Here is a 12,033-nt window from a genome sequence, read left to right as displayed (position 1 = left end):
CCTGTTCAAATGGGGGAGAGAAGTAGCTACCTCAGTGCTTTAAGCAACACTGCTCTTAGTGTCCATATTCCATATAGGATGCTCTGTTAGCCAAAGAGATTAGCAAGGACTGTACTTCTGTTACAGCAGGTATTTAAAAAAAATAGGCCGTGGAAAAAAAAAAACATCTGGAACTTGCACTTCTTTACCCACACGCATATCACATCATTAAGAACAGTTTCACTCTGGAGCATACAACATGGTTGCTGGCTTAAAACTGTAAACTGCATGTTTTCTATTGGAAATCAGGAATCAATACAGAAATACAGGAATAAATAGCATACTTGAAAAGAAAAATGCTGCTGTTTGTTTGGCTGAATTGCAAGCAGTGTGCACATATGCCAGTTTTACAGAGATCTCCCATTAAAACAAACTTTAACAAAAACATACCACAGGAAACAAACTGCATATTTAGTAAAATACCATTGGCACCACTTGCCAAAATGTATGATGCTGTAGCTTTACAGTCCTTACAGAGATGAGGCTGTTGTCTTCACTCAAACATTTCGTAATGGCGTGTTTGCCTTACACGGGGTATCATATCAATAAGCAACCTGCAGAGGAAAGCACAGGAGTATTTAGGCAGAAGTGCAAGAGAAAGCTATAAAATTGGGCTGTTTGAACCCAAACACAGTAATAGCCTTGTCACCTTGTTTCCTCCTGATCGGAATTAATTTCACCCCACAGTTAATTCTGCTCAAAATGAAGTCTAAACCGAACTCTGTGGAGACGGTGTCTTCTTTAGGCAGTTCTGATGCACAGCTGCATCTGAGGAAATGCTACGCACAGTAAGAGTCACTTCTGGTGACCTATAGGGATTTTTGTGGAGAAGGGAAGGTTGAACCTGTTCCACAGAAGGCTGTTTTAAAAATGCATCCAATAATAGAGCAGAATTGCAATGCTTTCACCAACTGTAAAATCACGTCAGTTGACAAAACAGAATTTGATTTAATCCTTCATTATTATGAAGGCTGTAGAAAGATTTCTGAGCATGTTGGCATCTTCTCCAGGGAAGCGTGACTGATGGTTGTGTCTGGGTGACACAGTGGCTGAGCTTGCTGTCTGGCCACCCTGAACAGCAAAACAGAATGATGGCAGGTACACAGCATTGGTTTCAGCAGCTATACAAAAAGTTTCTGAGGCTGCTTGGTGTATTTCAATGATTACTTTTGTACTGATTTACCTCCACAGGCTTCCAGAATAGCTAGTTTTACAATGGAAATAGTGATTATGATTTTGCAAGAATAGTATTCCCTATTAAAATGTTTTTATTTTTCCAAATTCCAAATTGTAAGGAATTGTAAGCTTTCTTAAAAAAAAAAAAAAAGAAAGAAAGAAAATTACAGCTTCTAGATAATAAACTACTACGGACTGGCTAAAGCGTAGTTCTCAATATTCATGATTCCAATTAAACAGGATGCTACATCTCTCCCTTTGTTTTCTTATGGCAGAAAGGGGAATAAATGAAGACCCTTAGACTCCAGGCAGCAATGGACAGCAATGAAGTGCATGGCAGAGCTTCATTTGGTTTTATTTCCTGATGCTATGAACTAAGAAATCATCTTACTTAAAATTCAGTACGAACTATGCTATTTGACATATAGCTGGCTAACCTTCAGTACAGAGGTTGCCATATGGTAGGGTTAGGGGACAATTCACTGTCAAGTTGTTAAATCTTTAACCTACAGTTTCTGTGAAAAAGACAGTGCTTAAAAATTTGACATAAACCCAGCATGGAGCAATTCTACACAAGATTTGTGGTGACCTTTTAAATATTTCAAAGCCAAAAATCTTTTACCTATTCTTAACATATTTCCAAAATCAGGTATACAAAAGTCTCCTAAAAATGATTCCAATTCTTTTTAATTTCTGACTTCTTTCCAACTGAGGTGATACAGATTGTCTTCTATCCTTTTCCACACACTGTGCGTCAATATTGGCAGCTAAGACATTCCAAGAACTGATTTGACTGGAGCCACATAAGCCTTTAAGAACTATGGCTTATTATATTTAAAGAAAACAGCCCATCTGCTGTATATCTACTAGCAGAAAATATGATCAAAACAAATACAGAAAAGCTATAGGAAAGAGCTCTATTCTAGTGTGACGCTCTGCTTCTACTAATGAACTATTGCCCTTTCTTTTCCTGTTGTTCCAGAATATCTAATAATTTCTCACCATTTCCCCATCATTAAATTAGCCACTTGTCATCTCTTTTGATAGTACAATAAATCTACAGGATTCTTATACAGGCATAAGTATACATTATTGTTAATAACTGTAAAATAGCTGTAAAATCTTGGTGCAGTAGTGAACTGCCAAAAGTACGCGAGAATTCAGTGTGAATATGGTATATATGTACAGATGGATGCCTACTAGCTGAAAGTTGCACCGATCCTATTAACAAGGCAAATAACAGTTGCTCCTGAATGAAATGCACAAGTATGTTAGTGTTTTGCTGACAAAGCCAAAAATAGAAAAATACTCACTTGATTCCATAGGCAAATATTGTAAGTCCAATTAATACTCCTATACTGCCATCCAGATACCAGACAGAAGAATTGTGTTTAAAAACTTCTGCACTAAGAAGGATGGAAAATCCCATTATTCCACCTACAAGAGAGTTGAAACCTATAAAGGAAAAAAAAAAAAAAAAGGAAGGAAGAACCAAATTTCAAGATTTCAAGGAACTGGCCTGAATTACTAGCTATGAAGAGGTAATCTTTAGGGAGAACAGCCATTATTATACCAGTGCCACCAGAGAGGGCACAAAATCTTTGTGCGACGTTGCACAGTGGAGCCGATGTGATACTGCCCTATGCTGAGCAGGAGGCAGTGCAAGTCCTTCACACGCGGTCAGCCACAGCTCTTTGCAATGCTTCATTTGAACAAATCAGACTTAGATTATTTGGTGTTTTGTAAGAAAGCCCTGTCTCGCTTGCCGATATAAGTTTATATTCATTGCCCTCTTCTGTGTGTGCTGATCTGGTCGATCCCAATTTTTCCAAAACCCAGCTCTAGCTCCTGTTTCCTGTGACAATTTCAATCATCAGCTTTCACTTCTGAATGCTAATTTTTCCAAACAGCAATATTCCTTCAAAACACTGGACCTGCTCTCTTTGTGTTGACGCTGACTGTCAAGCACACTTGTCCTTTCTCTAGATGATCAATGTGAATAAAAAGTATCTTCGAGCTGTATAACAGCATCTTGGTGGCTGCAGCCCTGTGTAGGGCTGCTGTAGGCTAGCTGTTTTTCCAAACAGCCTCTTCCAAATAGAGGTACTATTTCAGTACCTACAGATATCCCTGATTAGAATTTAAAAGATGACTTAGGCCATTATCATCATCATCATCATCATCATCATCATCATCATCATCATCATCATCATCATCATCAAGGTTCCTGAAGTCTCTTATTTTTTCTGAAAAGAAGCAGACTCCAGTATACGCTTTCTATGAAAAGGAAGAATGATATTTTTGCATAATAACTTTTCAGGGATCTTCTCTTGAAGGTTTCCTCCCCCCTAACCCTTTCACAGATTTATTTACATGTGTTCAGCACTATAACTGAGCACTGCATGTACTGCTGAATCCTTTAGGGAAAGACATATGTGATATTGCTATATTGCCAGGACTATTTTCCATTTATTCCTTAGGTACATCACAGGAACTTCATATCTATTGTTCACAAGTTTTATAAATATTCTTTTAAATCCCTGTTTTTGTTTCTTACTCTCCAACATTGTCCCTTCAAAATCCTCCTAGCGCTTTCTTGATGTCTTTTCTTCCTTCACTGCTTGGATTTTTTTTTTTTTTTAATTTTTGACTGCCAATAACTACATACATGACACATTCCTGAATGGCTCCTTTGACCACTCCCATTCAGGCTTTACCTTGTTACCATCTTTCTGCATGATGTAGCTAAAATGTGACCTTTCCTAGGCAGCTATATAGCTGAAATACTTGTTCAGTCCACCATTATTTTGATTATGGCTACAGTAGCATCCTCAACTCTCTAGTCTCAACAAATACAATTTTAACCTGCAATTGATCATTCCTAGCTTCCCATTTTGATTGCACAAGCTTACTTGCTCCTTCCCACAATTCTTCTTTCTCCTCCAGCTCAGTATCAACCTCTTGTTGGAAGGCTTTCCAAACCTGCACCTTTTGCTGTTGACCAAAGTGCTGACACTGAGTCTGAGCTGGCCTGTCAGAGATGTTCTCTTTTCTTATCTGCTTTTGCTAACTAACTTTTTTTGGACATGTCCCAATTTTCTCCCAAGCTGTTCTTGATGAGGGCAAGAAGCTGCCCACAAACAGTCAAAAAAAATCTTCAAACATCCTCAATATTCATCAAATTACTCCCATAAAACTCTCCTTGGCTAGGCTGCCTAAAAAAAAAAAAAAAAAAAAAAAAAAAAAAAAAAAAAAGATGCTGGCTAAGAACTGCCTTTCACAGCAATCAGTGACAGCCCACGGAGTCCTTGTTCTCCCATTTGTCTGCCTTTACCTGCTTGTCCCTTGCCAGCCATACATACATTCATGGTTGCAGGAGCTATCTTCAAGCCTTGCTACAGTTCATGTGCTGTAGGCTGACGGGCTGTGACAGGCTCTCACAGGTGCTGCTGAAACTGGCATAGCTGCAACGTGACGCAGCTTTTCTGAGTACCCCAAAGCAGCTGGCGAACAAAGCCAGTTTTACTGTACGCTGGTTCTTTTAGAAGATCAGCCCTGAGGCTTTCCATGTGAGCCAACCACTGAGTTTACAAGTAAGCAGCTGACGAGTATGAGTTTCCTGAAAGCTAGACTTTGTTTTCTTCCTGGTGCACCAGCAGAGACAATTTGAACTCTTCAGTCAGAACGACAAGAAACTGGATAACAGCAAAGAGAAGAACCCACCTGAGTTCCCACTATCCTGCCGTGCCAAAAAGAGTAAACAGTAAGAAAAGCTTATTCTTGTTTTTTGGTGAACACCATGATTTTAGGAAACTGGCTCACAGAGGACCAGAGGGTTTTTTTGTTTGTGTTTCTGCTTGTTCCCACTTCCAATTCACTTTTTAAGGTCATAATTGTTACAATTCACCAGATTCCTGTCTGTAGGTATTTAAATGCAAAGGAAACTCTGGCCCGGAAGAGCACATGATAGGCTTCAGGCTTCCAGCCTTGCAAAGAGGAGTTGGTTTTGGTACAGTGGTAGCACATCCTACAATTGGTATCACAGCTCCATCGTGAGTGGAAATAGGCTGTGATCATAAGGCATTACATGTAAGTGCTTGAATACTGGATTGATTATACCAATATAGTTGAACCAATGGAGACACAAAGCACACTGTGACCACTCTTATTCTGGATAAATAAGAACTTGATCTTTTTTTTTTTTTTTTTCTGAGTAATATAGCGCTTATATTACTAATATACTAATATGCATCTGTGGAATATATTAAGTATAAATTAGTATCTCATACAAGTGTTACTTCCCATGTAAATATGCTCCAGCTTAGGTCAGAATACATAAGCATGATACGCACAAGGAAAGAAATACATTTTCTTGCAACTGTTGGCTGTTGGTTCCAAAAAGTGACTTATAAAGGAAACTATTTTCTCTTCCTAACTGTCATTCAGTGAAACCTTTCTTTGTTGATGTGGCAGGAAACCATACAAGAGATGCAGGTATTAATCCAGAAACCACATTCAGTGCATAAGACTAGGACAGGAAAAAACAGGTGGCTAAATGTAGGAAAGACACATAGGTATCTAAAACCTACAGAAAAGTTGGTTGACATTATGTAAGTGACCTCTGAGATGTTACATAATTCAAGATAAGAAATAGCTGTTTTTATCATCTAAAAGGTCATAAGCTTTTGCTCTACACAATTGTATAAATAACATTTTGCCTTAAGAGGATTAATAAATTTAGGCTTTAAAGAGCACTATTGACAAGCCCTACTGTATAACAAAATTATTCTAAGAATTTATCCTTAATAGGGTTGACATATAGGAGAGAGAATTTGCTGTTTTGAAAATAAACCTATTTTGCAGGAAGAAAATTGTATGTTCTTGTTACTCAAAACAGCTTGTTGGTCTACAGCCAGCGATAGCAGGAGGTAAATTAGTACGAAACAGAAAACGACTAAAAACAGATATGCAAGGGAGTGCTAAATCCATGTCTCAGCTCTTGCTAAATCACATTGTCTTCTTCTGATTGTTAATAAACTAAGTATATATGTAAAAATATCTTGTGAAAAAAAGTTATTTAACTATCTCTGGTAATATCAGCCTCCTACATTTTCTAAAATACTTCTAAAAGAGAGAAAAGAGAGGGGAAAAGAAACAGCCTGAGGTAATTGTATACTTTATTCCCTCATCCTTTTAATCAAAGGATGAGCAATCTCCAGATCAGAAGCAATATAATTAGCACAAGGATGTAATTATAGGGGGAAAAGATTTCTGTATCATGCAGGAGACCAATTCAGCTAGAGCTATTCAGGAATTTTTCAGCTAATATTTTGTCTGAAAAAGCTGATCTGTTTAAAAACAAGCTACATTTTTTAAAGGAATGGTTAATGGCTTGTATCCCTAGAAATTATTCTGAAATGGTCAACATATCCCACTTAGACTCTGATAGTGAAGGAAGTTAGACTCACTGGTCTGCAGTTTCCAGGATCCTTTCCAGAATCCTTTTTTTAGGTAGGAGATTAAAAATCTTGATTAAAAATGTGAGAGATGGCAGAGTCCGTTGTAAACGATAAGATCTCTGAACAACATTGTCTGTTGGGAGAGAGTCACAAATGCAGGGAGCCAGTAGCTCACCATAGCATTGGCACTGCAGTTTTAGATTCCTTTTTTACCTAGTTTTTATTTAAAATATAAATACTCATGAAGTTTAATACATGTTATCACACCTCACCAAAAAATTTGAAATAGGGTTAAAATACTTAAAATAAAGCAATTATTTGTATCCCTAGAGTAAGCTGAAAATTGAGTTTCCTTAAAGTGAAATCATTAGTAGAGCAAAATTTATGTACCACAATCCATGAATCATTGACATCCTACTCTGTATGTGTACAGTGCATTTCAAACTGTCCTGTACTTGCAAGTAAAACCTGGTAGTGATCTGTAGGTCACTCTGGAGTCTCAGCCTTGGCTGTGGATTCACTTGTTCACAGAACAAGTTGTGGCTTTCTGAAGAGTTACAAGCTTTGGCCTTGCCAGTAAAAGGAATTTCTGAACATACCTTTAAAAACAACAATCATTGTTTCTATACACTTGAACCAACAGAGTAGTAGGATTGACGGCTTTTAAGGGCACAGTGGAGGAGATTCATGCCACAGCAATCTGTGTCAGGGCCAGAGGAGTGTGCGACAACAAGCAGGCGAAAGCTTTGCTTTACACATGCGATGATACACCAGCTCCACGAGCAGGTGACAGGAAAAGCACTAAGGTGGCAAATTGTATCTAGAGCAGGTATGCACAAATGCTGTCTGTGACTCCTGCTCAAGACAGGGAGGCATTTTCTGCCACAGCCTCGGCACATTTTAACTGTTGGGATGAATTTGTTTACTGAATGGAGGCAATAAGGATAGGTGTGACCGAACTAAAGCTGTAAAAGTTGATACCATATCCTTTCTCTGTAGTCTAATCTCCATCAAATCTAATCTGTCTAATCTCTCTGTCAATACAAACCTAATTTATTATGTGCTCTATCTTTAACTCCTTTTCTATTATTGCTTTCTATCTGCCCATTAACTTCCATCAGACATACTGATTTCAGCTGATGTACTCTGCAAGATGCTAGTGGTACCACAGAGTGTTCTGGGATTTTCTTTTCCATTTCTCAGTGGTCTTTTTATCCCAATGCTCTCCCACAACTGCTCTCATTCAAGGGTCACTAGTAGCTTTTGTGTTTACAGCATTCACTGAGAGACGCTATAAATGGAATAAGGTCATCTTCAGACTCACCATCAGTTATCAGTGCTCTGCTTGTAAGGACCTTTCCCAGCATAAATTTGATCACTGCCAAGATAGTGCAAAGGATTCCACTTAAAACGGAGACACTATACAGAAAATCATCCTGAAAGAAATGAAGTCAGATATTAGAATATCTTATGATTCTGTCCCACACATTAAATGCCAAATAATATCAGTTATTATGCAATTACTGATGCTACTGAAATACCCTACCTGAGAAAAAGGCCTCCTGAGTTATCACTTCTACAACAGCATATGTTTATTTTGCTATCTGAAATTGCTTTTGCAAACATAATTAATGATGGTTTCAATCAACAGATTTTGAAATGACCCAAACTCCTCAGATTTTGAAGGTTATATATTTGCTGGGCTGACTGCAAACTAATCGTCTAATATCTAATGCAATTAGTAATGAAGTCCCTGACTGTAGTAATGCAGGATAAAGGATTGAGAGCAGAAGCCCAGTTACCATACCTTTGTTGATTCTTAGTGAGAGAAGTAATAATTTAATAATGGTTCTGAATCTGCACTTGGTTTGATTTTATTTGATTTTCCTCTTTTCTAAGGTAAAATCCAGTGTATGCTACATCTGTAAGAATTTTGCTACCAAAGTGCAAAACCAAGTTTAGCTCTTAGCAAACAAATTTTCCATAGACTTTCACTTCACAGCTACAGAAATAGCCATGTTGCTTCATTCGCCTCTATAACATGGGCTCCCTCCACAGAGAGCTAGCTGGCTGTACAGGGTGAATAAGAGTATCTCATTCTAGCTTAACGTACCTTCTGGCAAAAGGTCCTCTGGAGGCACCCACCACTTTCCCCCAGACTGTTTTTTTCTCTTGGGGGTGGGGTCAGAGGATGCACTCCTTGGGCTGAAACACAGACTTCGAAATTAAGTGCTTAAAGGCCTCCCTCTCCCATGGGAGCGTATCATCCCGTGGGCCATGTAGAGAAACCCACGCTAGCTCTAGCGTTCTTGCCTAGTCTAACCATGCAGCTTTGAAACTGATTCATTTCTTACTCTTCATAGAGGCTTTAATTTAAGCTGTTCAACTTCAGTAGAAATAAAGGAAAGCGTGGTATAGATTTTTTTTTTTTTTTTTTTTTTTTTTATCTGCAGGTCTAAGTGGGCCAGTGCCATTGGGATGCATTACTGATTAAAATATTCTGGCAAAAATCCCTGCTGATAGTAAACACTGTCATGATGATTCATCGTCAGCCCCATTCATTTTCATTACTTTAGCAGTGGAAACCACCACCTTGATTCAAAACCCAAAGTAGTAAAACAAAACAAAACGAAAGAACAGGGAGGTTTGAAAGCTGCCTGAGAAGGCACTGGGAATTAAATTACTTGTGTGATGTGTTCACATGACTAAATAGATCATACAGTATATTTCCTTGTATTCTTTCTGTCATATTATTTTTATAGTCTACTTTATTCTCTCCCATTCATGAGTGCATTCTCTCTAGTACAACATTCAATATTAAGACAAAATGCACCAAAGGGAAAAAAGTAGAATAGAAGCAGTGAGAATAAGAACTAAAAGCCCTGGGTAAAGGTAGGATAAAAACATTTATAAAATTATTCCAACAAAATGACTGGAAAATATCTGGGCAATTTTGTAGTGCTATGCAAGACAGACTGCTTGCCTGGTTTCAGTCTAGTGATGAAAGCTGGGAGCTTTCAGAAGATCTGAAATGAAATAAAGCTCCAAAAGTCCCAAACTCTTTGCAAAAACATCTAAAATTTAGGATTCTTGTCAAATTCATGCTTCTGATTCATGCAAACTTATGGAAAGGTGCAGGTGAGGGCTGCACCTCCAAAAGAGATGCGCTGCCTCCCACAGACCCCCCTTCCAACCTCACTGATTGCTCCCAGGCCTCCTGACCACCTTTCATCATCCTCCCCCTCACAGAAAGCACAGGCTTTGTCACCATCACAGAACTCAACTCTGCAGGCCCCCTAGAGACAACAGCATCAATTACTCTGCCATCAACATGTATTTTATTTTCAACCTTGGGCTGACAAAATGCCATTTTTCTACACTCAAAGCCATTGGATATGGGACTGCAAACAACTACAGAGTCATGTAGCTTGGGAAAAAAAGAAAAAAAAACTTAAAAATCCCAAGATGAGAGAGTTTGAAAATTGTTGATATACACTTTGGTTTCTGCATGAGTTACTAAACTCACAGTATTTAGAAACACAGCTTGCCATTTGTTCCCGCTATGCTGTTGCAATCAAAGCTAGGCCAGCCAGTTTACTGGAATGCAAGAACAACTTAAACGCAGTACAGCTTTCTAAACTCACATAAAGTGAAAAGATGAACAGGATTTTTTTTAGAAAGGTTTAAGGAACCAGAAATTCTTCATAATCTATTTTTTTTCTCATTAAAGCAGAGAACACAAGCTCATTTTGTTATTAATACTACTCCAATGAACAGCTGATGATGCAGAACACTTAATACAAACCCCTTACAAGTTTGCTCTACATTGTGCAGAAGAGATTTTTCAGAAGGTGCTTTTTTTGCCATCTAAATCTCTAAATCTAAATAGTATTTAAATTATCAAGGGTGCTAAGTAGTTTTGAACAGTAGCCACGGGGCGGCGGTAGATACTTTAGTAATAGAGCACAAGATGTGCAGCCAGGAATTACACAGAGAAAAAAAAAATCCTCTTTTAAGTTCTATTTCTCCCAGACTTCCCTGCGCTCTCTGGGTGTCCAGACCTGGGAAAGCTGGAAGCAGAGCAAGGCCACTCGCTGCTAACATGAAGGTTTTGCAGACAAACGAGATCAGCTCAAAACCTGCTCGATGCTACCTGCCACAGAAAAGCCCCGCAGCCTGGCTGGCAGCTTCTGCCCTGTTCCTTAGGTGAAGTGGAAATCGGAGAGAAATCAGCCCAAGTGGGGTCTTTTGGAGCCATGTCACTATAATGATCCATAGCTGGGCAAAGTTTAAGACAGCTGCTGGCTGCGCAGGTACACTGTGAGTCAGGAGGCTGTGGCAGGATGCAATTGCAAAGAGGAAGCCAACAAAATTCCTGAGTGCGGGGGGCTGGCCGTGAGCTTTGAGCATTTGGCCTCGAACTGAGGCCTTGCGGAGCCGGTTGTGGGTGACGGCTGCACAACTGACACACTATCTTGTTGCTGCACTGCAGGGATCTAAGAGTTAAACATGTCATGCTGTGGCTGTGAAATGATTCCCATTAAACTAACCCATCCTTTGGAGAACTGAAGAAGAGAAGCTATAATGGAGATCTAAATTAATAAAATAAGCCTGACCATCTGGCACCATCTCCCTCAGGACCTTCCCTCAGACCTGGCCTCTTTGTACCCCTTGCCTTAGCATCTGACAGTCATTAAGAGCACGAAGCAAAGCTAGCCAGACTCACTGTACGTATTCTTGGTGTTATTTTAATTAAAGCAGCAGCAGCAAATTGTGACAGATGATAAAAATTTAAATTCTGATCATTTCCATACGATAAAGGCTTAGGAGCATGGTATATAAAGCTCCTTCCTTTCCCATTTCTTTTAATCATATTCTCTTACTGCCACTACATTGTACGTAAGACCTTAATTAATGCACACATCTATCTTACAAGATGGTTTCATGTATAAAACAACACTGTTTATAAAGCTAGGTAGATTCTTATTCTGGACTTCACCTCCTTAAACAGTTCTCTTTGACAGCTGCATTGTCCCAGTTTAATATTTAATATTTTATGGAAGATTTTATGCTGTGCCAGTATTCCAAAAGAAAGTCTTCTTAGGATGTAGGTTTTTAGTTGGTCTTAGGGAAGGAATAAATGAAAGCCAGCAGGCAGCTATCCTGCATTTTATCCAAATACATTGTCCCCACCAGTACAGATGAGAACAGTCGTCTTCGAAAATGTGACAACAGTTCTGTCYCTGGTTTCATCGATCTCACCAAAAATAGCAGCAATCTTATGGCAAAGGAAAATTTGTTAATAAGGTTGTCACTTTGATTCCTTCTGGATTTATTGTAGAAACTAAAAAAAAAAAAA

The 12,033-nt window shown here is 38.7% G+C and overlaps 1 protein-coding gene across 2 annotated transcripts in view; it reads right to left on the bottom strand.

Annotated features, from left to right (window-relative positions):
• Positions 1-532: 532 nt before the first annotated feature.
• Positions 533-12,033, bottom strand: part of TMEM163 (transmembrane protein 163) — a 107,693-nt gene continuing 96,192 nt past the window's right edge. The window contains exons 6-9 of one of the 2 annotated variants that reach the window (XM_085320931.1): positions 7,995-8,110; positions 6,940-6,941; positions 2,529-2,670; positions 533-593 (exon numbers count right to left, since the gene is read on the bottom strand). In XM_085320931.1, coding sequence (XP_085177057.1) covers positions 533-593; positions 2,529-2,670; positions 6,940-6,941; positions 7,995-8,110 — 321 coding nt within the window. The remainder of the gene's footprint in view (positions 594-2,528; positions 2,671-6,939; positions 6,942-7,994; positions 8,111-12,033) is intronic. The other variant, XM_085320930.1, reaches the window with a different exon arrangement.

Source organism: Rhea americana, unplaced genomic scaffold (assembly GCF_003343005.1).
Source record: "Rhea americana isolate MKP2758 unplaced genomic scaffold, rheAme1 scaffold_67, whole genome shotgun sequence".
Classification (NCBI taxonomy): domain Eukaryota; kingdom Metazoa; phylum Chordata; class Aves; order Rheiformes; family Rheidae; genus Rhea; species Rhea americana.
The sequence above is the reverse complement of the archived record's forward strand: the minus strand, read 5'-3'. Positions and strand labels throughout refer to the sequence as shown.